Source organism: Pistacia vera, unplaced genomic scaffold, assembly GCF_008641045.1.
Source record: "Pistacia vera cultivar Batoury unplaced genomic scaffold, PisVer_v2 Contig572, whole genome shotgun sequence".
Classification (NCBI taxonomy): domain Eukaryota; kingdom Viridiplantae; phylum Streptophyta; class Magnoliopsida; order Sapindales; family Anacardiaceae; genus Pistacia; species Pistacia vera.
This window is the reverse complement of record NW_022196415.1, coordinates 211,076-238,950: the sequence shown is the minus strand read 5'-3', so window position 1 is coordinate 238,950 and position 27,875 is coordinate 211,076. Positions and strand designations below refer to the sequence as shown.

General features: G+C 33.2%; 1 protein-coding gene, 2 long non-coding RNA genes and 1 pseudogene across 3 annotated transcripts; 1 reads left to right on the top strand and 3 right to left on the bottom strand.

Moving 5' to 3' along the window:
* Positions 1–545: 545 nt before the first annotated feature.
* Positions 546–2,659, top strand: LOC116109141 (pentatricopeptide repeat-containing protein At5g44230-like). Its single transcript, XM_031395369.1, is given in 1 exon segment — positions 546–2,659. A coding segment is annotated over 1 exon segment (1,962 nt). The 5' UTR covers positions 546–566; the 3' UTR covers positions 2,529–2,659.
* A 7,233-nt stretch (positions 2,660–9,892) lies between these two features.
* On the bottom strand, positions 9,893–12,010 carry LOC116109118 (annotated as a pseudogene).
* A 183-nt stretch (positions 12,011–12,193) lies between these two features.
* Positions 12,194–20,489, bottom strand: LOC116109131. The gene is made up of 4 exons (XR_004124734.1): positions 20,231–20,489; positions 19,875–19,936; positions 19,716–19,807; positions 12,194–12,365 (listed from the first exon to the last, which is right to left on the bottom strand). It is a non-coding gene; the product is annotated as an uncharacterized LOC116109131 (long non-coding RNA).
* A 686-nt stretch (positions 20,490–21,175) lies between these two features.
* Positions 21,176–23,539, bottom strand: LOC116109130. Its single transcript, XR_004124733.1, has 3 exons — positions 23,388–23,539; positions 22,340–22,368; positions 21,176–21,668 (listed from the first exon to the last, which is right to left on the bottom strand). It is a non-coding gene; the product is annotated as an uncharacterized LOC116109130 (long non-coding RNA).
* Between the last annotated feature and the right edge of the window lie 4,336 nt (positions 23,540–27,875).

Below are 27,875 nucleotides of genomic sequence, written 5' to 3'. Positions count from 1 at the left end.
TACAGCGCATGGAGGCCATTTCCTGCCTTCCGTGCGGGGTTAGGTTGAAGGCGGCCGACAGTGGCTGGGTTGGTAGGGGTGCTTTGTTGATTTTCCAAACTTTTATTATGGGGTTGTTTTTGCTAAGTTTTTAAATGTAGGGGGGTTATAATAGTCCAAATAATAATCAATATTAAAAAATAATATAATAATAGTATTTAATTAGAGGACAATTCAGTAATTTAAATAATATACCCACTAATTTATTCCTCTCAACCAAACATATTAATATAACATACCCACCAATTAACCAAACATATTTTTCTAAAGATTCTGAGTAATCTTCAAAGTAATCTAACTTTTCAGTAATTCAACATTCCCAGTATTTCAATATTCCCTAAACCAAACGTTTCCTGAGATGAATGTATTTTGCCTTTCAAATTATAAACCAACTTCTGTATATTACTTTAACCCACAAACGTTTAAATCTTTTCACCCTAACCCTTTTTGCTGCTTTAATTATACTAAGGTTATATTCTCAATTCGAAACTTGGGAAGGCATATCAGTTAAATTTCCTCTTTCTGTAATGGCAGCTCTCATACGCAAATTCTCTACAGGGAGTTCCCGATGTTATATCCCTAGAGAATTTATTCAACAAATAAGAACAGATAAAGCTCTCATTTCCTACTCTGAACATCCACGTGAAAAGAAAATCTTGGAAAACCAATTAAGTTCCACACTTGATGGTTGTTATAATCTCCTACAAATTAAACAAGTACATGCTCAAATTCTTCAAAATGGCCTCGACCAATGTGGTTATGTGCTCACGAAACTAATCCGCATGCTCACTAAAATTAATATTCCCATGGATTCCTATCCTCGTCTCATTTTTGAGCAGGTGAAATATAGAAACCCTTTTCTTTGGACTGCTCTCATTCGTGGGTATTCTTTACAAGGACGCTTGAAGGATTCAATTACGTTGTATGGTTCTATGAGGAGAGAAGGTATTGACCCGGTTTCTTTTACGTTTTCTGCACTTTTTAAGGCCTGTATTGAGATTCTTGATGTGAATTTGGGTAGGCAGTTGCATGCTCAGACGATTTTGGTTGGTGGTTTTGTGTCTGATATATATGTTGGTAATATCTTGATTGATATGTATGTAAAATGCGGGTGTTTAGATTGTGGGCATAAGGTGTTTGATGAAATGCCTGTGAAAGACGTGATTTCTTGGACTGAGTTGATTGTTGCATATGCCAAGAGTGGGGATATGAAATCTGCTAGTGTATTGTTTGATGGGTTGCCTTTAAAGGATATGGTGGCCTGGACTGCGATGGTCACTGGTTATACACAGAATGCTAAGCCTAGAGAAGCAATAGAATATTTTGAGAGAATGCAAAATTCAGGTGTTGAAACAGATGAAGTTACTTTGGTTGGTGTTATTTTAGCATGTGCTAAACTGGGTGCAATCAAGTATGCTGATTGGATTTGTGATGTAGCTGAGAGATCAGGATTTGGGCTTACAAATAATGTTGTTGTGGGATCAGCTTTTATTGAGATGTACTCAAAATGCGGGCGTGTAGGGGATGCATATAGGGTTTTCGAGGAGATGAAGGAGAGGAATGTGTTTACTTATAGTTCAATGATAGTTGGGTTAGCAACGCATGGTCAGGCTCATGCAGCACTGCAGTTATTTCATGAGATGTTACAAACAGAGACTAAGCCTAATAGAATTACATTTATAGGAGTGCTTAGAGCCTGTAGCCATTTGGGGTTGGTAGAACAAGGCCGGCAGCTATTTGCTAGTATGGAGAAATGCTATGGTGTTGCTCCATCTGCAGATCACTATGTTTGCATGGTTGATCTTTTAGGTCGAGCAGGGCGCTTGGAGGAAGCACTTGAGCTGGCCCAAACAATGCCAGTGGAGCCCCATGGAGGGGTGTAGGGAGCTTTTCTTGGAGCATGTAACATTCATGGGAATCTGGACATTGCTGGGATTGCTGCATGCCATCTATTTGAGCTTGGACCTGATGCTATTGGAAACTACATCTTACTCTCTAATATATATGCATCAGCAAGAAGGTGGGATGATGTTTCAAGGGTAAGGAAACTGATGAAGAAGAAGGGTCTTATAAAGAATCCTGGATTTAGTTGGGTAGAAGGAAACAAAGGAGTAATTCATGAGTTCCTTGCCGGTGACTTGATGCATTCAAGATCTAGTGAGATTAAGCAGGTGTTGGAGGAAATTTTGAACAGATTAAAGGCTCATGGATACCAGCCAAAACTCAGTTCTGTCCCTTATGATGTGGCTGATGAGGAGAAGAAGCGTATATTAATGAATCACAGTGAGAATTTGGCACTGGCATTTGGAGTGCTCACAACAAGTGCTGGCTGCATCATGAGATTTATGAAGAACTTGAGAATATGCAAAGATTGCCACATATTTATGTGTGGTGCATCTCAAGTCACAGGGAGGGAGATTATTGTGAGAGATAACATGAGATTCCACCACTTCCGAGATGGTAAATGTTCATGTGGTGATATCTGGTGATTAAAGTTCGGATTTTCTTATACACATTTTTTGTCAATTGTAATTTTCTTTTCAATTTTAAAACTCTTTGAAAGGGTATGATACTTTTTGAAATTTAGTCTCTTCATTTGTTTTATCTGGAAACAATAAAGTTCATATGCTATCTGAAATTAATAATCCTAAACTTTCAAATAGTTCTTTGGGTTCATCAATTCAGGCTTATAACTTTTCAGACCTTATCCCAACAGTTTACATCTAACTAATATGACTTTAGGTTCCCAACCGAACCGGCTGCTTATCATATGGGTATGCTTAACTTAAGTGTCACATACAATGTTTCTTTTAGTTTTTTTTTTTTTTTTTTTTTTACTAAGAGTAATATACAGTTTTGCTTCATACTTATCTCATTAATGGGTTATAATATGCAAAACTTCCTCCTTGATTATTAGAAAGTAAAGAAAAGTTTGAACATTGTACTATAGGCTATTTATGGAAAAGAAAAAAGAGGTTGTCTGGAAGTTAAATCAAATTCCTAAAAGATTGAATTAAAAATGGTGAGAATCCCTTTATAAAATTTTAATAACGAATTAACACTGTCATGTCCAACAAAGAAAGAGTGAGTTATAGTTTTAGAAAATTCACCTCCTGAAATGGCCATTACCATTGCTTCCAAATATTATTGTTGTTTGCTGCGGTCTAGATCAAGTTATCTTGACCAGTATGTTGAAGAAAAAAAAAAATATATTCCAGATAAATGTGCAAATGAGTTTGGAATCATGGAAGCAATAACATTTCCTGGATAGAGACTGTTAGATAATATTGGAATGAACTTCACATGTTTCACTTGTGTTACTGAAGTCTCATTACATGCAAGTACTGACCAGGAAGTCATCTGAGGCAAGAAGCTTGAATTCGAATGAAACCAATTTTGGTAATTTGGTAAGTTTGGTGTTCTATGGACTATGTGTTAGGAGTAACAAACTGTGTTATTGATGAATATCACCATCTTTGTGAGCTTTTTTTTCTAGCTTTGTCTGTTCCCAGGTCTGCAGTGCACAGCATCTTAGTTGGTCAATAGAGATACTCTGTAAGACTTAAACCTTCTTTCTCCTTATAGTATTCTTTCCAAGGTTGTAATTGGAGGCATTGGAGGCTCTACACCATTACTTTTGATATACTTGCCAAAAGAATGCTTGTGAAAAATATCTCCTGTTTATGATCTTTCTTCTTGCTTTTTTGCTTAGCCAACTTTAATTTATGTCTTCATTAGCTCATTTTCTGATGTGGGTCCAGTAGGTTTTGACTATTTTTGTGCTGGATGAAGGCTGGGTGTTCTGCAGTGTTTATAATTGCTTTTGTACTTTTTTTTTTGGGTGATATGTTTGTGTATTCTGCTAATGCTTGACTTGTTTCAGGGTGTCGATAAACTTTTAAGATTTAATGAAATGTTTTTTGATTGTTTGGGTAGAGCAATTCACATAAATGCTTGGTATCTTTGATTGAAAGTGGATATGGTTTATGGTTTCACTGGCTTAATTTAGTGAAGCTATGTGACATGGTTCTCTGGTTTATGAACTTTCTGTGTATACGTTTCCTAGAGCATCTGGGATTGCTTTTATCTTCGAATTATTTTAGACTTGGACTTTCTTTTATGGCTTTTCTCGTATTTGTTGGGGGCTGCTTCAATTCCTTAGATCTCATATCTTTTGTATGTAATTTTATTAGAATCCTTATATGATAACCCTATTGTTTTGGAGAATGTAAGATTGAATTCCCCTTGAGCCACAGTTGGCACTTTAGTACGCTGATGACTGTTTGAACTGAAAACCCCTTACAAATTTGTTCTAATTATGCAAATCCTCGTCTCTTTTAGAAATTGGTTGTTTTCTTGTCATTTTGCTTCCTTAATTGACATATTTCACTTGAATGATAGGGTAATATGCACTTTTTTCTATATTCGTTTGGAGTATATTTCTATGGTTTATGTATATGGTTAATTGACAATTCCCCGTTAGAACTTCTCCAGATTATGCTCAATCAACTCTGGCTGGCAGTAAAACTGTAGAGGTGGTCGAATGCAGTTATGACATGAATAGTTTAACAGAAAACAGGGGCAATTCCATTTTATGAATCAAGAAAAAGATGAGGTCCGATACTAGAAAGCAAGTGAAATATTGAGTTTTTAAGGCTACAACTTCTTTGCATTCTCTATTAATGGTGGAACAAATGGGCCGGGTTAGACGGGTCAACCCTAACCCAACCCGAATTTAAGAGGATTCAACCCAAGTTGAACCCGACCCGCATGCAACCCCTGGGCGGGTCAGCATCGATCCACAGTTTGCTGTTTTGTCCTTTTTGAGAAAGGACCGCCAACCCGTTGGGTTGACCCTCGGGTTGGCCCAAAAAAATTAAAAAAAAAACTAAAATTAATTTTTTTTTTAATTCCCATTTTACTCTTGAAATATAGTCATTTTATAGCAGTTGGAGAGGTTTTTTTCGTCATTTTCTTTTTCCAATTTTTTCTATAAATTGTCCCTAAACTCTCATATTTTCTCACAACTCAAATTCTCTCATTCTCTCTAATCTCTAATCTTTATTGAAATCTCTCAATCATTCTCTTAAGTCTTAATCTCTTTGTTATCAAGTTGCTCTTATTTTAATTTTTATTAGTTTTTGCAATTTTCAATTTATATTTCCAATTTTCAATATTCCAATTCTCCTTTTTTAATTTTTTATTTCTTCTACATCAATTTTTTTTTTAACTACAATGGATAGATATTTCTCTTCCATCAATTTCAATGAGGAAGGAAACTACTATCCTAATCCTAGTGCTGCTGAATTTACTAACATGAATGCTGGAGGAGATTCAAATAGTCCTGCTTTCTTAGTCTCAGAATCTGATACACCTCAAAATATGCCCCCGATTTCTCCCCATGTTGTTACACCTACAGCTCCCGGTGGTTCTAAAAGTCATCTTCGTAATCATCGTCCTCGTCCAACTTCATCTAAAGCCAAAGTGGATTCATCAACTGCTGTCGAAAGTGACGACAGACACACATCAGACGTTTGGATGCATTTTGAAAAGTTTTACGAGACAGAAAATGGAGTTCAAGTGAAGAAAGCAAGATGCAAGTATTGTGGAAATGTTTATAAAGCTGATTCAGGTAATGGTACTAGTACTTTAAAAATACATGCTAATAAACATATTGCTCAAAATGGAAATAGAGAAACCAATTAAACTCAAATAACTAATATGGGTACTACTTGGCATTATAATTATGATGTATATAGGGAACAATTAGCTTTATATATTACTGCAACTGATCAACCTATTAATATGGCTGAAGATAAATATTTTGAAAGATTTATTAAAATTTTATTTTTTCTAGGATTTAAAAGTTATTCTAAAACTGCAACTAGAAATGATTTAATAAAATTGTTTAAGAAAATGGAAGTAGAATTAAAAAATAAAATATATAGTTGTCATGTTAATGTGGCTCTAACTGCCGATATTTACAGTCATAGAGTTAAACAAGATTATATATGTGTGACTAGTCATTATTTTGATAACGAATGTAAATTAAATAATTTTTTATTAGGATTTAGATTAATGAATGTGGATTATAATGGTCAACAAATTTATAATAAAATTGTTAAAGTTTTAGAAGATTATGATATTATTAATAAAGTGGTAAGTTTAACTTTAGATAATGCAAGTGTTAATACTACAGCTGTAGATTTTTTTCAAAGTAATTATCATTTTTATAACAATTTGAAATTTTTTCACCAACGTTGTGCATGTCACATTATTAATTTAATTGTAAAAAGTGGTATGAAAACAATTAAAGAAAATATTAATAGAATTATGGATTGTTTAGCTTGGATTACTGGTAGTAATAAAAGAAATGCTGAATTTCAAGATGTTTGTATAAAATCAAATATGTCTCCTTGAACTTTTGTATTAGACATGCCTGTTAAATAGAATAATACTTATTTAATGTTTGATTCATGTTCACCTTATGCTAATTTAATTAGTTATTTTATAGCAAATAATAGAGGTCCGCATTATTTGGTAGAAAATTATTGGCATATAGTTAAAATGTTTCATTTTTTTCTTAAAATTTTTTACCAATCCACTTTACAACTTTCTGATGTGTATTATCTTACTAGTCCATTGGTAATACATACAATTATAAAAATTTCAGAGTTATTTACAAAAAACAAAAACAATGAAATTTTAAATGAACCAATAAAGGCAATGGAAAAAAAAAATTTTAATATTGGGAATCCATTCCTTTTCTTTATTGTTTAGGTGTTACATTTGATCCTATGATTAAATTAGCAGGTTTAGAAAATGGTTTTGACAATTTAAGTGAAAATTTACAAACCGAAGTATATGCCAATCAAATAGGAGAGGTAAAAAATTGTCTTGTAGAAGTATATTTCCAATATGAAAACAGGTATGAGAACCTGCAAAGAGGCAAAATATCCAGGGAAGCTGCATAAGAAGAAACAAATGAAGACTTCTACTCTTGGAGTGCACTGAATAGTCCGAAGAGGACCCGAATCTGAAGCACAGCCTCCTCTTCAGAAGCACCACCACTAACAACAACAACTAATATACTGTCCTCCATACAGTCGCAGAGTAATGAACTTCAACGGTATTTGGCAACCTCCAAAATGTTACCAGCAGATCTACAACAAAGAGCTAACTTTGATGTCTTGGAATATTAGAAAGCCAGAAAATGTATTTTTTCGATATTATCAAGACTTGCCTTGGATGTTTTCGCTATTCCTGTCTCAACCGTCTCATCTGAACAAACATTTAGTACAAGTGGAAGAATTTTAAATGAAATGAGGAGTAAACTTTCTCCAAAAATGATTAAAGTCCTCACGTCTTCGGGATTGAGAACGGTCGCGCTATCAAGATTAATATGAGATTGTCGACGATACTTTAATATAATCATTTCAATTTTGTAATATAGATGATACATATGAGGGAGGTCCTAGTAAACCACTCCCAAATTAGTTGTTTTGTAAAATGTAATTTGTAAATTAATTGACAATTATTACACTCGTTTTTTCTTTACCAAGTTTTTCTCCCATTGGGTTTTTCTTGGTGAGGTTTTTAACGAGGCAATAATTGTTATAATTTCTTATTTTATTTTTTGATAAATGAATAAGTCTAATTTTTCTTATATTACAATTTTATTATATTAAAATTGAATTAATATTTGAAATGTTAACCAAAAAAAAATTAATTTAATTGAATATTGATATTTGAAAAGCTAACTAAAAACAATTACATTTATAATTTATTCATTTATAAATTGTTAATTATTTATTTGAAAAGTTAAATAAATAAAACAAAATCAAATCAAAAATAAAAAAAGAGGGTTAACCCGGCCTGACCCACAGCCTAACTCGATGGGTTAGGGTTGGCAGCCCGGGTTGGGCTAGCCATTTCCCCAAAAATGGCGGGCCTAATCCAGCCTGCCTTTGTTGGCGGACGGGTTAGGACCGACCCACCAAAAGTCGTAACTCGCAGCGGGTCGGGCCAGACGGATTACTTTTCTAGCTTTATTCTCTATAGCAAGATATGATGTGTCATAATAGATACAATTCTTCTCCTAAATTTCTGTGAATGAGTACATCAATCTTTTTTTGTTCCAGGATTATACATTAACTAGGTGGAAAGCCCGCACGTTGCGCGTCTGTGTTTATTGGATGTTGCTGAAACAATTTGTAAACAAATGTTTAAAAATTTATGTACAAAGATTTGTCTGAACGTGGAATTCAGAGAAGAATAAGACTTGGAAATTTTTAGAAAAAATAATATGTGAGAGTATTAGAATTTGCAGATGAGCATCCAAAGGATTTTGATAGGACGTACCATTCAATTTTGAATGAGAGTACAGAAATATTTAATCTTTTATTTCATACGTATTTTAATGACAATATTTTTGCAAATTATTGTTATATTGCTAATAACTTTGAATATTCAATATGTTTTGAACAATGTGATGTTTATAAACATCAAGGAGCCTAACCATTTAGATTTGTTAGATTTTATTAGATTTTTATTTTTATTTTTATTTTTATTTAAGCTGTTGTTCGGCAACTTGCTTATTTCAATTAAACATCCATTTAAGTTATGGTTTGGTATATTTTTTAAATATGTAATAGTAATGATGATTGGTCGATTTCTTATCATGGTTTAGCATTATTACAAACGCAAAAATCATAATAAACTCTTGTTGCATATTATAATCACCATAATAAACTATTTGTCGATGTTTGCAACAGCAGTAAGACTTCAATTCATACACAAAATGTACTATTTGTTTTACCACACACACCATTCAAACCATATACAATTAAACACCTAATATAATTCAAAGTAATATATTATTTTCCGCAAATTTATATTTAATCTATTATAAGATCACCTTATCAATTATCACGTGATTACAATATTTTTGTTGTTTTTATGTAAAAATGACAAACCATTGAATCAAGCTATTATCTAAAAGTTTGTTTCCTTTTGTTGTTGAATATAAATTCAACCGATTTATGTTACACTTCTTTCATTGATAGAATGATTGAATTAAATGAGTAGTTGCTACTTGATACCTCTGTTTTAAAAACCGGACTGGACCGGCTGGTCAAACCGGTCAGACTAGGACCCAGCAGCTTCTCAAGTCCAGTTCAGGTCTTAGGAGGGTTTTTGTAACATTTTAAAATTATAAGGGTTAATTTGTAATTTTATAAAGGTGTTTTAGAGATATGTCAAAAGTTTAGGAATTAATTGGCAATTTTTTGGGGGTATTTTTGAAATAAATAGATATTTTAGGGACTGATTTGACTTTTTTAGGAGAATTTATGTAATATATTAAAATTTGAGGGATAATATGTAATTTTTTTAAAATAAAATTATCGCTGATGTCATCAGTCCAACCGATTGACCCGTGACCTGAACAGCAAAACGGATTGCCCTCCGATCGGGGTTTTAAAACAATGGTTGATCCTTACTATAAACAAATAAATATAATTTTCCAATAACTTTCCTTACCCATATGAAAGCAATTCAATGCGATCGAGTTTTAGTTGACTCAAGTTTGTTGGAGTTCATCGCATGTGATTTCTGATTTGTTAATTTGATTGGAGATAGTTTTTTTATGGGTTCTTATCATAGACTCTTTGAGCCTTTCATCAATCAATGATTTCCACTACATGCAGTAGATTCCATAATCTCCACACGGTGAAATTCCTTTAACAATATACTTTCCAGGTGCAGTATAACCATTATTGAACATATCCATGAAAACATTGGTCCACGAAAAGTTTCTCACCATCTTAGTATTAGATTTTAAACAATTGTTATGATTTATGTACACCAGTTATATACAAAAAGCAAGCACCTAGAAGTTGTAAACTCTAGAAGATCAAGAATTTGATAATGGCAAAAGAACTGCTGTTGATAATCATGGTAGAGCATCTTGAGAATTACAATCTTTAGAATGGAAATAAGTTTTTCTTCCCGCACAATCTTCTGATAGTTTCCAACCAAGTCCTCCACACAAAACAGCAAATAAATCTCTACAAACAATTCTAATGCCTACTCCCATTATTCTGATAGCAAATGATCAATATTCAACTACAAATAGCATCCACCTGAATTGTTCTAAAGCATAGTGGGGTGCTTGCAACTCGCTCACATCAACATATTGAACATCTACAGTGAATGTACCTGCCTTGTAGAAAGTCAATGCCTTAACACTGGGTTTTGGATTTCCCTTTGGGAAAACAATAGTGCTTTGCTGATTATCTGCTGCTTCATTTTGAGCTTCTGGGGCAGAGCCTTTCCATGACAATGCAAATTGAAAATGGGAAGCTCTCATTTACCTTTAGAAACAACCACAAATGAAGAACCATTATTGATCATTTTTATGCATAATCTGATTAAATCATAACATGAAACATTATACCTACTTAATCGCAATTAAAGCACAACATGGATCAGAATTGCCTTGGCCAAAAAGAGAGTAAAAGGCCGCTCATCAGGAACAGAGAATTCAAGGACAAAAACTGCCTTTTACTCGTTCTAGTAAAAGGTTTTGTCATTGAATTTTCTATTCCTGACGAACAACCTTTTACTCAATGATTAAACATTGAGTTACTATGACATAGTATCACCAAGTGTACAGAAGGAGAAAATTAATATCATATGAACTGAAACACTAAACTTCAACCATCCAAAACCACAAAGACTGCTTCAGGAAAATAAACCAAGAAAAAAAGAAGCATAAACCCGACATTTAAACTAACAACTGCCTTAAAAACAGCAGCATACCCAGACCTTCTTTGAAAAAAAAAAAAAAAAAAAAAAAAAGGAAGATACTAAAAAGCGAAGAAAAATAATGGTACCTTTCCAGACCTTGAATATCTCTCAATAAATATCATGAAAAAAAGAAAACACCATAATACAAAATTAAGAAAAAATACAGCTTTAATCTTGACATCCAAGACGTATAACCATTAGTAAAAACCAAATTCCGCCTCTTAATTCATTTTAAACCAAGATTCAAGGCACCCAAAAAAAACAAAACACATGAAAATCCAGTCAGAAAAGGAAAGATTTTTACCTGAAACTCTCTCACTTTGAATGTAGGACTGAGGATTGCACATTCTAAAGCACAGCCCCTAGCAACACACTCACTTGCATTCATTGTACGCCTAGGCTCCTTCCCAAAGAATTCTGTTAAGATCTTCATTATGGAAGGAACACGAGAGCCTGAACCAACAACCTCAACCATGTGAATATTCTCGACTGAAAGCCCAGTTTCAGCCAGAGCTTTCTCCAAAGGCCTCTTCACACGTTCCAAAATTGGAGCACTAATTTGTTCAAATTCATCCCTCTTAATGAAACCCCTCACATCCTTCTCATCCATCAAGCATTCAATATTCAAAGGAGCCTCAGGATTGGCACTAAGAACTTTCTTCAATTTCTCACAGGCAGCCCTAAGACGAAGGCAGGCCCTGGCATTCTGGAAAACATCAATCTTGTATTCATCCTTGAACTTGGCTGCAAAATGCTGGAATATAGCTTCATCAAAATCTCTACCACCTAAAGACCGATCAAATGAGTGACCCAATATCTTAAGTTGACCCTTCTTGAACCCGGCTATGCATACTTGGAAACTTGAATTCCCCACATCCACAAAGGCAACATTCAATTGGTCATTTTCCGGCAAATCAATCTTATAAATACCAGAAGCCAATGCTGTGGCTGTAGTTTCATGAATCAAGCAAAGAGGATGCAGACCTGCAATTGTGACTGAATCCAACACAGCTCTTCTTTGAAGGTCAGTGAAATAAACAGGAATTCCAATGCTGCAGTCCACTACAGCTGCATTGAGATTCTTCTCAGCTATGCTTTTCAAATCTGAAAACAACATTCCCAGAACTTGGGTAGGAGTAAACGTCCTCATTTCACCCGAGTATCATGAAAAAAAGTCAACCCGGCACCATAAATCAGGTATTTTCAGTCGTGAAAGGATAAAATTCACAGGATTTTCTTGTAGAGCTCTGCGAGGCATTTCTCTTTGGTCCACATCTGACGATGCAAAAGTACATTTCGGCTCAAAATGTCATTGCGAAATAAGTCTTTAACGCACTGGAATTTTAAAAATAAAATTAATCAGTCATTTCTGGGCAGCTTGAAGAAAATTATTTGTTTTTAAATAGGAACTGGACTACTAATCATCTTTCTTTTTTGTAAAGTTCATAAGCAGCTACACATTTTGTATTGGTTGGATCTATATTCACATAGTTCTCATTGCACTGTACTTTGAGGTCCTGAAAAATTGTAGAATCTAGAAATAAAAAATCCATCCGTCTTAGGGTGGTATGTTGTACTAAATGCTAACCTGGTATCCAAATTTCTCTATAAACTGGCCCAGAAAGTTGAAACAAATCTAGAATCTCTATCTCATACTGTCTTGGGCACCCCATGGAGTCTAACTATCTCTCTGATATAAATCTGGGCCAACTGATCTGCTGTGGCACTATCCTTTATCGGAAGAAAATGCGCTGATTTGGTTAATCTGTCTACTATTACCTATATCGCATTATACCCTTTTTGAACTCTTGGAAGGCCTGTAATGAAATCCATTGATATATCTTCCCATTTCCATTCAGGAATGCTGAATGGCTGAAGCAATCCCGATGGCCTCTGGTGTTCTGTCTTAACCTGTTGACAGATCAAGCATTTAGCTACATAATCTTCGATATCTTTCTTCATACCTGGCCACCAATAACTCTTCTTTAAATCTTGATACATTTTGGTTTCTTCAAGATGAGCAATATATGGTGTGTTATAAGCCTCCTCAAGAATCTTCTTCTTCAACTCAACATCTTGAGGAATGCATATGTGATTCCGGAAACGAAGGACACCATCTAAAAGGTGAAATTCTGATATCTCGCCTTATAACACTTGTCGACTTATTTTCTAACACCACTTGTCGACAACTTGCTTTTCTTTAATCTCTTTCAGTAAAGTAGGTTGAATTTCCAACCTGGCAATCCTTCCTAGTATCACCTCAATCTGTTCCCTGCACAATTCTTCCAATAATTCTTTCTGCATTGTGAGTCGAGACAAATAGGTTTTTCTACTCAAGGCATTAGCTACTACATTAGCTTTTTTCCAGGCTAATACTTAATCTCACAATCACAATCTTTTACCAACTCTAACCATCTCCTTTGTCTCATATTCAGCTCCCTCTGGGTAAAAAAGCACTTCAAACTCTTATGATCAGTATAAATATTGCTCTTTGCTCTATATAAGTAATGCCTCCATATTTTTAGTGCAAAAACTACAACGGTCAACTCTAAATCATGCGTATGGTATCTCGTCTCATATTCTTTCAACTGTCGAGAAGCATAAGCTATTACTCTACCCAACTGCATCAGCACTGCACCAAGTCTCTGAAGTGAGGCATCTGTATAAATATCATAGTCTACATCCTCTTGTGGTAACACTAGGATAGGAGTTGTGGTTAATCTTCTTTTCAACTCCTAAAAACTTTTTTCACATGATCCGACCATATGAAAGGCGTTCTCTATTTTGTCAGAGTTGTAAGTGGCTTAGCCAACTGGGCAAATCCTGCTACAAACCGCCTGTAATAGCTTGCTAGCCCCAAGAAACTTCTAACCTCCTTTACTGTATTCAGCTTTTGTCACTCGAAAATTACTTTCACCTTACTAGGATCCACTGATATACCTTCCTTTAAGACAGTATGACCCATGAAAATAACTTGATCCAGCCAAAACTCACACTTAGAAAATTTGGCAAACAACTTTTTATCTCTTAATCGTTGTAGCACAAATCTCAAATGTTCTTCATGCTCCTCTCTTGTCTTAGAATAAACCAGGATGTCATCAATAAACAACTATAGATTGATCAAGACAATCATGGAACACTCGGTTCATTAAATCCATAAAGACTGTTGGAGCATTGGTTAACCTAAAAGGCATCACTACAAACTCATAATGCCCATAACTAATTTTCTTTATACACAAATCTCTACATCAAATAATAAAGTCACAAACATAAACTCAAAAATATAGTCCGATAGTGTTGCCTTTCTCCTCCGCTACTTGACGTCTCATTCGACCGCATCTCATCTACTACTTGGCAAAACAATGAAAATCAACGGAGTGAGTACTAATTGCTCAGTAAGTAAACCCACAATACTTCTATTCTTTCTCCGTTACTCAGATCCTAGATTTTCTTTCCTTACACCAAACTTATCTATTATTCTCTGTTTTCTACGATTCTAGTTTCTCACTTACCAATAAGTAAGCACAAATAGGGAAACTAACTTGGGATAGTAGAAATGGCATGATGCATATGCACAGATGCATAAACTTTTTCTATGCAATGCATTTTCTTTTCTGTTTTTCTGTTTTCTTATTCTGTTTTTCTTTCTTTTCTGCGTTTCTTTCTTTTTCTGTTTTCTTTCTTTCTTGTCTTTTTTATTCTTTCTTTCTTTCTTTTCTTTTCTATTCTTTCCTCTTTTTTTTTTTCTATTCTTTCTTTGTCGATCGGACTCGGTTGAGGCATGGATTCGAAACCCTAGCCATGTGAGTGGATACAGTCCTCATCTAAATGCACTTCTAACGGACTGTACAAATTCTTCTCTCTTATTCTGAGGCTGCTCACTAAAGGCGGCGTGCATGTAGGTATGTTATGTTGGGTATGTTATGTTGGGTACAGTCTTCATCCACATGCACTTCTAATGAACTGTACAAATTCTTCTTTCTTATTCTAAGGCCGCTCACTAAAGGCGGCGTGCATGTCAGCTATTCTTCTTCTTAGTCACTCACGGGTTCCCCATCGCAACAACCTTCTCTTCTCTTATCTTTTTACATTTCTCTAAATAAAATTTCATATTTGAATTATTCTTTAATTATATTTCTTAAAACAATAATTCTACATTTAATTTCTTTTCTTTCTCTTTATTCTTTAATATTCCCATACATGTATCTATATGCATGTAATTATGCTCATTCTTTGTTATTCTTTCTAAATGCAAATGCTCAAATGTAAGAATGCATTATGGCATATAAAGATATCATTATGGAACTAATATTCTCTACCAACAACATATTTCTATAACAATGTAATAATCTAACATTCTCATATATATATATATATATAACACTTTACATGCACAAGCAAAACTCTAAGTTGTCTACACTTCTCCATCTATCTCAAGCCACCATAATTGGAGTAAAAACTCCGTAAGGCCAACAACCACCCTAGCCGAAATTCATCCTCCAACATTCCACATCCATTCTTTCATATTTCATCCAAAATCCCATCAACTCCACATATAATTACATCACTTCTCAACACATATTAATAAATCAATTCTCATCACATACTAATAAATTAATTTTCATCACATACTAAATTCATCCTCCAACATTCCACATCCATTCTTTCATATTTCATCCAAAATCCCATCAACTCCACATATAATTACATCACTTCTCAACACATACTAATGAATCAATTCTCATCACATACTAATAAATTAATTTTCATCACATACTAATGAATCAATTCTCATCACATACTAATAAAGCAACTCTCATCACATGCTAATGAAACAATTCTCATCACATGCTAATGAACCAATTTTCATCACATACTAATGAATCATTTCTCATCACATATTAATAATTCACTTCTCATGGCCATGAGATTTACATATCAAACAACCTCAATTTCAATCCATAATTCTCATCATCCAAACATACATACAACATAAAATAAATTACTCTACACAAATATTTATCCAATCAAAGCTAAAGTTGGTTTACTTACCTTGAATTTAAGCAACTCTAACACTATAATCTCTCTTTGATAGAATTCACTTTCCTCTTAAACCCTAAGCATATACAACCATAAGAATTCAAAACTTTAAAATTTAATCTCACTTGTTGATGCAAAAATCTCACCTTTGGATGTTTAGGATTGAAAATTTACCAAATTTAGCCAAAATCCTATAAATTTCCTTAGAAATTTAGTGAAGAAAATTGAGAGAATTTGGATAGAGAGTGGCGTGAATGGAGGGGAAGAGTGGCTAGGGTTTCTCTTCTTGAACTCTTAATATCATATAATAATATATATAGTTTCTGATTTTACCTTTGCACTTTCTAAAGATTCCATCTATGTCCCTTAGTCAATTATAAGAATGCCTTCATTTCTATTATCTCCTCCATGTTATTCTATTTCTTTTCACTCCCTACTCTTTCATCTAATTATGAGTGAAATGATAATTTTACCCCTAACAACGTTTTAAAGAATTTCCTTCACACTTGTTCAAGATAACTCTAACTAGATTAAACTAAGGATAGTACCACAGCAGATCAGGTGGCCTAGATTTATATCAGGAAGATAGTTAAACTCCATGGGATGCCCAAGACCATAGTATCAGATAGAGATTCCAGATTTGTTTTAGCTTTTTGGACTAGTCTACAGAGAAACTTGGGTACCAGGTTAGCATTTAGTACAACATACCACCCTCAGACAGATGATCAAACTGAGAAAACAAATCAAGTACTTGAGGATATGTTGAGAGCATGCTGTATGGATTATAAAATGACCTGGCATGAGATGTTACCATTGGTGGAATTTGCTTATAATAACAGTTATCAGTCCACCATTAAGATGGCTCCTTATGAAGCCCTATATGGTAGACGATGTAGGTCCCCACTACATTGGAATGAAGTAGGAGAGAAAGACACTTTGGAAACAACTCTTAGGCCCAAGATAACTCAAAAAATGATAAAAGATATCAAGTTGATCAGAAATAGAATGAAACAAGCCCAAGACAAACAAAAGAGTTATGCGGATTTAAAGAGAAAAGATGTAGAATTTGAAGTGGGTGACAAGGCGTTTATTAAAATTCCCCCCTATAAGCGAGTAATGTGTTTTGGCGGAAAAGGGAAGCTAGCTCCGAGATACATTGGTCCCTTTGAAGTGTTACAACGAGTGGGAAAGGTAGCTTACAAATTGGTGCTACCACCAAATACGGACACAGTGCATAATGTGTTCCATGTCTCCATGCTTCGAAAGTATGTTAGTGATCCCTCCCATGTATTAAAAGTAGAAGAAATTGACTTAAAAGATAATCTTATTTATGAGGAGCGCCCAGTGCAAATATTGGACAGAAATGTTAAGGAGCTCCGAAACAAGGGTATTCCATTAGTAAAAATCCTATGGAGGAATCATAAAGTAGAAAAAACTACATGGGAAGTAGAAAAAGATATGCGAAACCACTATCCCGAATTGTTCGTTTGAATTTCGGGGACGAAATTCTTATAAGGGAGGGACAATTGTAACGCCTACATCAAGGTACGTAATTTTATTTATGCGTTAATACCCTTAGTTGAATTTTATTAAAGTTATCTTGGACAAGTGTTAAGGAAATTATTTAAAAGGTTATTAGGGGTAAAATGGTCTTTTCACTCATAATTAATTGAAAAAGTAGGGAGTGAAAATAAGTAGAATAACATGGAGAAGTTAATAAAAATGAGGACATTTTTGTAATTGATTAAGGGTCATAGATGAAATTTTTAGAAAGTGTAAGGGTAAAATGGGAAACTATATATGTTATTATGTAATAAGAGTTCAAGAAGAGAAACCCTAGCCACTCCACCCATAGTTCACGCCACCTTCACCCTAAATTCTCTCAAATTTCTTCACTAAATTTCCAAGGAAATTCATGGGATTTGGCTAGATTATGATAGATTTTCAATCCTAAGCATTCAAAGGTAAGATTCTTGCATCAAGATGTGAGATTAAATTTTAAAGTTTTGAATTCTTCTGGTTTTATATGCTTAGGTTTAAGAGGAAGGGAAATTATATCAAAGAGAAATTATAGTGTTAGAGTTGCTCAAATTCAAAATAAGTAAATCCAACTTTAGCTTTGATTGGATAAATGCTTGTGTAGAAAACTTTTTATATGTTGTATGCGTGTTGAGATGATAAGAATTATAGATTGAAAATTGAGGTTGTTTGATATACGAATTTCATGGCCATGAGAAGTAATTTATTATATGTGATAAGAAGTAATTTATTAGTATGTAATGAGAAGTAATTTATTAGTATGTGATGAGAATTCATTTATTGGTATGTGATGAGAATTGATGTATTTGTATGTGTTGAGTTGATAGGATTTTGGATGAAAAAATGAAAGAATGGATGTAGAAAGGTGGAGGATGAAATTCGGCTAGGTTGATTGTTGGCTTTAGGAAGTTGTTTGCTCCAATTTTGGTGACTTGAGAGAGATATGTGGAAGTGTAACCAATTTAAGGTTTATATGTGCATGTAAGGTGTTTGATGAAATATCAAAGAAAGTGCATATACATGAGTATGTTGGATTATTACTTTGTTATGGAAATGTTGTTGGAAGAGAATACTAGTTCCATAATGATATCTTTATATGTCATAATGCATTCTTACATTTGAACATTTGCATTTAGAAAGAATAACAAAGAATGAGTATATTTACATGCACATATACATGTATGAGAACATTAAAGAATAAAGAGAAAGAAAGATAAGCAATTAAATGTAGAATTATTGTTTTAAGAAATATAATTAAAGAACAATTCAGATCTGAAATTTTACTTAAAGAAATATAAAAAGAGAAGAGAAGAGAAGGTTATTGCAATGGGGAGCTCGTGAGTGACAGAGAAGAATAACACCGCATGCACGCCGCCTTTAGTGAACAGCCTTAAAATAAGAAAGAATAATTTGTACAGTCCATAAGAAGTGCATGTGGATGAGGACTGTACCCAAGAAAGAATTTGAGAATACACTCACACGGCCAGGGTTCCGAATCCATGCCTCAACCGAGTCAGATCGGCAAAGAAAGAATAGAAAATAAATAAATAAATAAAAGAAAGAAAATAAAGAAAATAAAAGAAAGAAAATAATAAAAAAGAAAGAAATAAAAGAATACAAAAAGCAAGAAAGAATAGAAAAGCAAGAAAAACAGAAAAGAAAGAAGAGAAACGCAATAAAAGGAAGAAAAACAGAAAAGAAAATGCATTGCATTGCATAGAAAAAGTTTATGCATCTATGCATATGCATCATGTCATTTCTACTATCCCGAGTTAGTTTTCCTATTGGTGTTTACATATCGGTAAGTGAGAAACTAGAATCGTAGGAAACAGAGAAGAATAGAGAAGCTTAGTCTAAGGAAAGAAAATTCAGAATCTGAGTAACGGAGAAATAATAGAAGTGTTGTGAGTTTACTTACTGAGCAATTAGTGTTCACCCCGTTGATTTCACTGCTTTTGCAGGTAGTAGATGAGATGCAGTCGGATGGGACATCAAGTAGCGGAGGAGAAAGGCAACACTGTCGGACTATATTTTTGAGTTTATTTTTGTGACTATGATACTTGATGTAGAGATTTGTATATAAAAGTAATGCTATTTTTGGGCCCACTACCTTATACATATATCCATATATGTTTTTATATGATATATTTAGTGAGTTTTCATTTTATACCTCCCAAGTATACTAGCTAGAAAGAACATTACATTTTTTGTCTAAAAGAAACAGAATTAATTAAAAAGAAAAAAAAGAAAATATATATATACACTAAATTAAAAATATTTAAAATAACCTCATAGAGTTCATCAGATATAAGCGCTGCCCAAACAGACTCCTACATGCGTTTCAAGATCTGGCTGCTTACCAGCAGCTGCCCAAACATAGCTGTAGCACAGAAATTTTATATGATATTATTGAGAATAATCTGAAAAGCATAAATAGATAAATTCACCTTTGTCACATTTGCCAATGAAAAGTCTGCCCCTCTTAGATCAGCATCCGAAAGATCAGCCCCTGATAAACGAAAAAGGAAAAGCAATAGATAATAGACACTACTAAATTAGCCCCCCAAAAAAGCGCCTGCTGATGATTAATATATGCTATAGCCCTCAATCGGAAACATTATATAGATTTGTTTGTTCTAAGCTAGATAGTTCAAGCTCAAACACATTTGTAACGTGGAATCAATGCCGCTTGGAAAAAGCCATACTCATGTGAATTTAATTTATTGCTTGATGATGAGGAATAATGCAAAGATCAAATATAAAATAAAACCTCATTACTTTATTCCTGGAGAAAAGAATTTACCTGTTAAATCTGCATCAAAGAAGCTAGCACCTAGTAACTTCGCACCTTTAAAATTGGTTTGTCTCAATATAGACTGAGCAGATGAAACAAACCTATTTCTCAATTATCACTCCATTCCAAATATCACAACCACCACACCTCAAATCTGCCATAGCAGCCACCCAACCACCACCACCTAAAATTGCAACATTTCAATGATAATACCAATAATAACAGAAAACAAAATACAAGAACCAAAAACAAAATCAAAAAATCAAACAAAAAAACAGAAAAGAGGTCGATAGAGGGGTTTTGGTGTGGTGGCATCGGAAATCATCCCCAACACGCGCAATGTGTTCTGTGTTGGGCCGGGGATGCTGAGTGAGGCGTTTCTTCAAGCAGGTGGTGGGTGTGATCTGGAGATGAGAGGTTGTGTTGATGGAATTTTTCGATGACCATTGTACACACAACAAAAACAATGAATGTGAAGGGACACCCACATCTGTACATTCAATTCAACAAAAACAGTGAATCATTTAATGTGAATGTGAAACATCTGGGCTGATGTGAATGCGAAGGGACATCCACATCTGTAACCCTTGACATTCAATTCAACAAAAATAATGAATCAAACTAAACCAATAACATATAACATAAACCACTTGTAAAAATTATAGAGATTTTTTGGAATCCTACGTGGATCCTGCTGGAATCCTACGTGGAGTCCAAATGGTGATCAATAGAGAGGATGGGCTTCAGGATTATATAGATATATAGATGATTAATCCTCTAATATCTACTTACTGGTGTACTTGAGATACATTTCCTCTAGCATCTAATGTGAATTGAATTAAACTGATCACTCATCCTAAAATTAGCACTCATTTTTGTGCAGATATTTACTTGTAGCATACCACGTCTTAATTGTATTAAATCAAGCCACAAAAGAAAAAAAAATTCCGAATATGAAGTGTGTAAAAAATAACTCCACTGACGAGAGAATAAAATTATTTAAGGTCATTTGTTTTTCTTTTGAATATAAAATAAATATATATAGTCATCAACTTTGTATTCTTCTATTTTCCTTATGAATGCAAATAATTAGCCACCACTTATAGGAGGGATAATGGCCAATTCAGCTTTGTCTTTAACAATAATCGAGTCATTTGCATATTCCTCGTTTAAAGCAAGAACCATGCAGCCACAGATCTCTTCCAAGCTTGGAAACTTTGCAACAAACTTGTTCAAGCAATCTTCAGTTGTACTACCATATGATACTTCCAGTGGCAAATCACTTAAACCGGTTAAATCTCGAGCTCTAGCAAAGAACAATAACTTTATTTGAACCGATGATTTGTTGTTCTCTACAGATATACAGTCTGAATTCCTAGACTTGGTTTCTCTTTCCGTAGCATCCATAGTAGATACAGAAATGTGTCAATTAAAATGGAACTTCTCACTGCAACAATTATGCTACAATGTCAAATTCTAAACCGTGATAAAAATCAATATCAAGAAGTGACATAATTGCCAAGAGTTACATCAGAGAGAACAAGAATCTAAGTTCTCTGAACAAAGAGTCCAGATAATCATTTGTAAACGAAAGTAATCAAATCAATCCAACATTGTCCCATAACTCACAAGTAGAAGGCATTCAAAGATTCATCGAAGTCAAGTTTATAACCTATTCTTACAATGGTTGAATTTTTTTTTGCCAGACAACGCCCAACTAAAAAATGTTTCAAATCCTAGAAGATAAAATCACTGTAACATGCCTGCTAGAAGAACTTATTCCCCTTGATAAACTAGAATCTAAGTAGTTAATCTCACCCTAAAGACCTAACAAGAAAGATCGGTGCTAGCACTGTAATCATAATATCTGCGATGAGAGAGTGGATTTTAGGCTATGCCTTTCCCAGCAAATAAAGCAAATATGTAAATTTGAGCATAAGTTCCCGGTGGCAGAGCCACCTTATGCCTCAGATAAAAGATTATATGGTGTCAATTAAAACATATAACCCTACTTATTTCATTTCCTAAGTTTTGGCACCTCCATTTGCTTCATTTTACATCATTCCAAATTGACCCCTATCTCAAACACTAACAGTCCTTGTATCAAATAATGTATACCTTTTCCATCATGTTGAGGTGAAGGAAACCTGCATAAATTCAAAGTTAAACTCAGAATGTTACTACTGATATGTGTATGAAACTATCAAGAAACAAGTTGAAGACCACTCTGTTAACGTGTATCACTGTATTGTATATAGAGGTTTAGCTTGAGCACATACTTCAGGAAACAAACAGAACCCAACATTCTATTCAAGAAACCATTCAGGACGGCAGTATAATCTCCCCTAACATCAACAGCATGCTTTTGCCCTTTTGCAACACAACTCAAATTTCAGAAATTAACCGAGTGAAATCTTTTTTTAACTGCAATTCAAAATACGAAAGTAGTGAAACATCAACTACAAAGAGCCACAATTTTGCCAGATAATCATAGGGAGTTTGGGACGTGCCTCTGGAAAATGTTGTCAAATAGTTAAAAGCTAAAAGCTGTAAGCTCTATTGTAGTGTCTAGCTGAAACCAATAAAAATGCTTTTAAACAAGTGCTTTTGGGAGAAGCACTAGATAATTCTCTATTTATCTCGTGGCAACAAACAGCTCTTAAAGAGTAAAGTGAGTTTTAAAAAAACACTTAATAAACATTTTCAGAAAGATACACTTAAGTGTTTTTCATAAAAAGCACTTCTACTAGAAAAACACTTCCTTCAAAATCAATTTCAAACCCAGCTCCACAAAATTAACCCAAAGCCACTTTTGAACATTTAAAAGCACTTCTGGCAGTTCCCAAAGCACTCTCAAGTCCAACACACACTATACTTTTGGCTCTCAATTAGCACAACCAGCATTCAAAAACAACAAAGCCTTAATTATTTCAGCTCCCACAAAAAGGAAAAAAAAGTCCTTGCTCTAGATATCACATATGTCACTCATACCCAGAAAAAAAATTAAATTAAAACAGAAAAATAATATAATTCATGAATCAGTAAATTGAATAGTTACAAGCAATGAATCAGGATTATATTAATCTACAGAAGTATAGAACCAAATTTAAACTAAAACCCAGCAAACAAATTCAAAGAATGTAAAGCTATTGTAAAGGAGAGTTACCGGGAACCTGAAGAGAAGGTCGTGGGGGAGACGGTGGAGCGTTGAGAGAAGAGGAAGAAGAAAATGAAGCGAGAAAATTGAAACAAGAATTATTTGTGGATTTATTCTCAGGATTAAATCCTATTCTTTTCTTTTAGATATATGAGAGGCTAAGCCGCTAACGGGGGATGAGCTAAATAACCATGCAATATATATAGAAATATTTTATATACTATATTTATTTAATTATTGTTATATCAATCCTGAGTAATTCTAACTATTATTATTTTTATGAGCTAAATAACCATGTAATGAATATAGAAATATTTTATATATTATATTTATTTAAATATTGTTATATCAATCCTGAGTAATTCTAACTATTATTTTTTTGATGAGCTAAATAGTAAATAACCATGTAATATATATTGAAATATTTTATGTATTATTTTTATTTAAATATTGTTATATCAATCCTGAGTAATTTTAACTATTATTATTTTTATGATCTAAATAACCATGTAATAAATATTGAAATATTTTATATATTATATTTATTTAAATATTGTTGCAGTAAAACCTCTATATAGTGATACTCTATATAAGAATAAATTCTACATAGTCATCAAAAATTTTATTCTCAACTTAAGATAGTTATAAATAAAAATAAACTCCACATTGTAATAAGTTATAATTTTTCTAATTCTTGTCTTAAGGAATGTTATCTCCATATAGTAATGATTATATGTATATTGAAAAAAAAAAAGTGTTTGTTACATTAAAGGTTTAAGATGAAATAAAATATTTATTTAAAATTATTTAGGAGAATGATTTATGCTTTAGAGTTAAAGTATTACTACAGTTACCGAAAATAGTGCACCGAATTCATGCACTAAATGATGTGGCACAATCCTGACCGTCGATTAATTATAAATTAATATTAACCGACGGTCATGATTTTGTCACGTCATTCGGTGTATAGATTTGGTGTGCAATTTTCAGTAACTCTATCATTTTCCTTTGAGTTATTATCATATCTTTTAACTTGCGAGTACATTCCTCGCTAGCATGAACATGTTCTTGTTGAAGCCAAAATATTTATAGCTTCTCAAGCATGTTTGGAGCTTTTTTGCACGAAACTTTTTGTATTTCCATACTATCATCTTCATGATTATTTCCTTTCTTTTCGTGTGTAATTGTAACAATGATTTTTTCTTCAATTAATGTATACATGACTTGTTGCTCATTTGAATTATTAAGGAAAATATTAATATTCATTCGATTAGTGTAGTGAAGTTGTCAAATCTGATCACTCAATTCTACAATAACTCTTTCATTATTCTCATCCACTTTATTTATGACTTGCAATTCATCGACATCAGGGATCCTAATTTTGTAATGCTTAAAACAATTAGCAATTGTTTATGGCTTCATATTAGTTTAACCATGCAGCAACTGTATTTACAATTTCATCAAGGACACTTATCTTTACTGGTTTTAAGATACGATCTTCTATTCGTTTAAAAAGTAGGCAATTGAAACGCTGAATTGAAAACATAATACTATTAAAATATGAATTGAAATCCTAATACTATACTACTAAAACATTAATTATAAAATAAGAAATTTTTATAGCTACACCTCTATTAAATTATAACCTCCTCATAGTAATAAAATTAATTAATCTTATCATTATGACTATAGAGAGTTTTTACTGTATATGCGTTGTGAGTAATTCTAACTATTTTTATTTTTTATTTGGTAATGTTTCTAGGTAAAGGTGGAAAAGCAACCCACCCGGTTCGACCCGACCCAGCCCGCGACGGGTTGCTGCAAATGGCGGGTCGGTCCTGACCCGTCCGGCGACATTGGCGGGCCGGGTTAGGCCCGCCAACATTAGAGAATTGGCTGGCCCAACCCGGACCGCCAACCCTAACCTGCCGGGTTGGGCCGGGTTAACCTGCTTTTTGACTTTTTTTTTTTAATTTTGTTTTGTTTTATTTTATTTAAGTTTAAATGTTTAATTAACTTTTCAAATGAATAATTAACAATTTATAAATGTAATTGTTTTTAGTTAATTGCTAATTTCTTTTCAAATATCAATAATTAAATTAAATTAATTTTTTTTTTGGAAAACATTCCAAATATTAATTCAATTTTAATACATTAAAATTGTAATATAAGAATAATTAAATTTATTCATTTATTAAAAAATAAAATAAGAAATTACAATAATTATTGCCTTGTTAAAAATCTCACCAAGAAAAATCCAATAGAACAAAAACTTGGTAAGGAAAAAAGAGTGCAATATTACAATTAATTTACAAGTTACAATTTACAAAACAACTAATTTTGGGGTTCACTAGGACCTCCCTCATCCATATCATCTTTATACAAATGAAATGATTCTATTAAAGTATTGTCAACAACCTTGTATTGACCTTGATGGCGCGACCGTTTCCAATCTCGAAGACATGTGAGATTTCAATCATTTTTGGTTAAGTTTAGTCCTCCTTTCATTTAAAATTCTTCCACTTGCACTAAATGTTTGTTCGGATGAGACGGTTGAGACAGGACAGCGAAAACATCCAAGACAAGTCTTAATAATATCAGAAAAATACATTTCTGGCTCCCATAGTCTAAGAGATCAATATTGGCTCTCTGTTGTGGATCTACTGGTAACATTTCAGGGGTTGTCAAATATTGTTGAAGCCATTACTCTGCGACTGCATGGAAGACAGTACATTGTTGTTGTTGTTGGTGGTGGTGTAGCCTCTGAAAAGGTTGTGCTTCAGATTCGGGTCCTCTTCGGCCTATTCAGTGCACCCCAAGAGTAGAAGTTTTCATTTGTTTCTTCTGATGCAGCTTCCTGGATATTTCGCCTCTTTGCGGGTTCCCATACCTGTTTTCATACTGGAAATATACTTCGAAAAGTGTTATTTTTACCTCTCCTTTTGATTGGCATATACTTCGGTTTGTAAATTTTCACATAAATTGTCAAAACCTTTTCTAAACCTGCTAATTTAATTCTAGGATCAAATATAGCACCTAAATAAAAAAGGAATGGATTCCCAATATTAAAAAAAAAAAAAATTTCATTGCCTTTATTGGTGCATTTAAAATTACATTGTCTTGTTTTTATAAATAACTCAGAAATTTTTATAATTATATGTATTACCAATGGAGTAGTAGGATAATATATACCAGAAGTTTTAAAGTGGATTGGTAAAAGTTTTAAGAAAAGAATGAATACTTTAGATATTTGCCAATCATTTTCTACCAAATAATGAGACCTCTATTATTTGCTATAAAATAACTAATTATATTAGCATAAGGTAAACATGAATCAAGCATTAATAAATACTATTCCATCTAACATGCATGTCTAACAAAAGTTCTAGGAGACATATTTGATTTTATACAAGCGTTTTGAAATTCAGCATTTCTTTTTTTTATTACTACTAGTAATCCACTAAACAATCTCAATTCTATTAATATTTTCTTTAATTGTTTTCATACCACTTTTCACAATTAAATTAATAACATGGCATGCACAACGTTGGTGAAAAACTTCAAATGTTATATAAAGGATAATTACTTTGAAAATAATCTATAGCTTTACTATTAGAACTTGCATTATCTAAAGTTAAACTTATCACTTTAACTACATCATATCTTCTAAAACTTCAACAATTTTATTATAAATTTGTTCACCAGTATGATCAACATCCATTAATCTAAATCCTAATAAAGATTTATTTAATTTACATTCATTATTAAAATAATGACTATCACACAAATATATCTTGTTTAGCTCTATCACTCCAACTATTGGCAGTTAAGCAACACAATATGACAGTATGTATTTTATTTTTTAATTCTAATTTCATTTTTTTTAAACAATTTTATTAAATCATTTCTAGTTGAAGTTTTAGAATAACTTTTAAATCCTGGAAAAAATGAATTTTGAACAAACTCTTCAAAATATTTATCTTCAGCCATATTAATAGTATAGTTGATCTTTGCACAATATATAAAGCTAACTGTTCCCATATACATCAGAACTATAACGTCAATTAGTACCCATTAGTTATTTGAGTTTGATTGCTTTCTCTCTTTCCATGTTGATTATATGTTTATTAGCATGCCTTTAAAAGTACTAGTACCATTACCTGAATCGCTTTATAAATATTTCCACAGTATTTGATCTCGCTTCTTGACTTGAACGCCATTTTCTGTCTCGTAAAACTTGTCGAAATGCGCCTAAACGCTTATGTGTGTCTTCTTAACTTCTGACAATAGTTGATGATCCCGCCTCAGCTTGAGATGAAGTTTGACGAGCACCGATTACAAGGACGACTTCTAGACCCACGGGAGCTGTTGGAACGGGGGCATAGTTTGAGGTGTATCGGATTCTGAGAATGGGAAAGCGAGACTATTTCAATCTCCTCCTGCATTTATGTTAGTAAAATCAGCGGGACTAGACTAGGATAGTAGTTTCTGTCATCA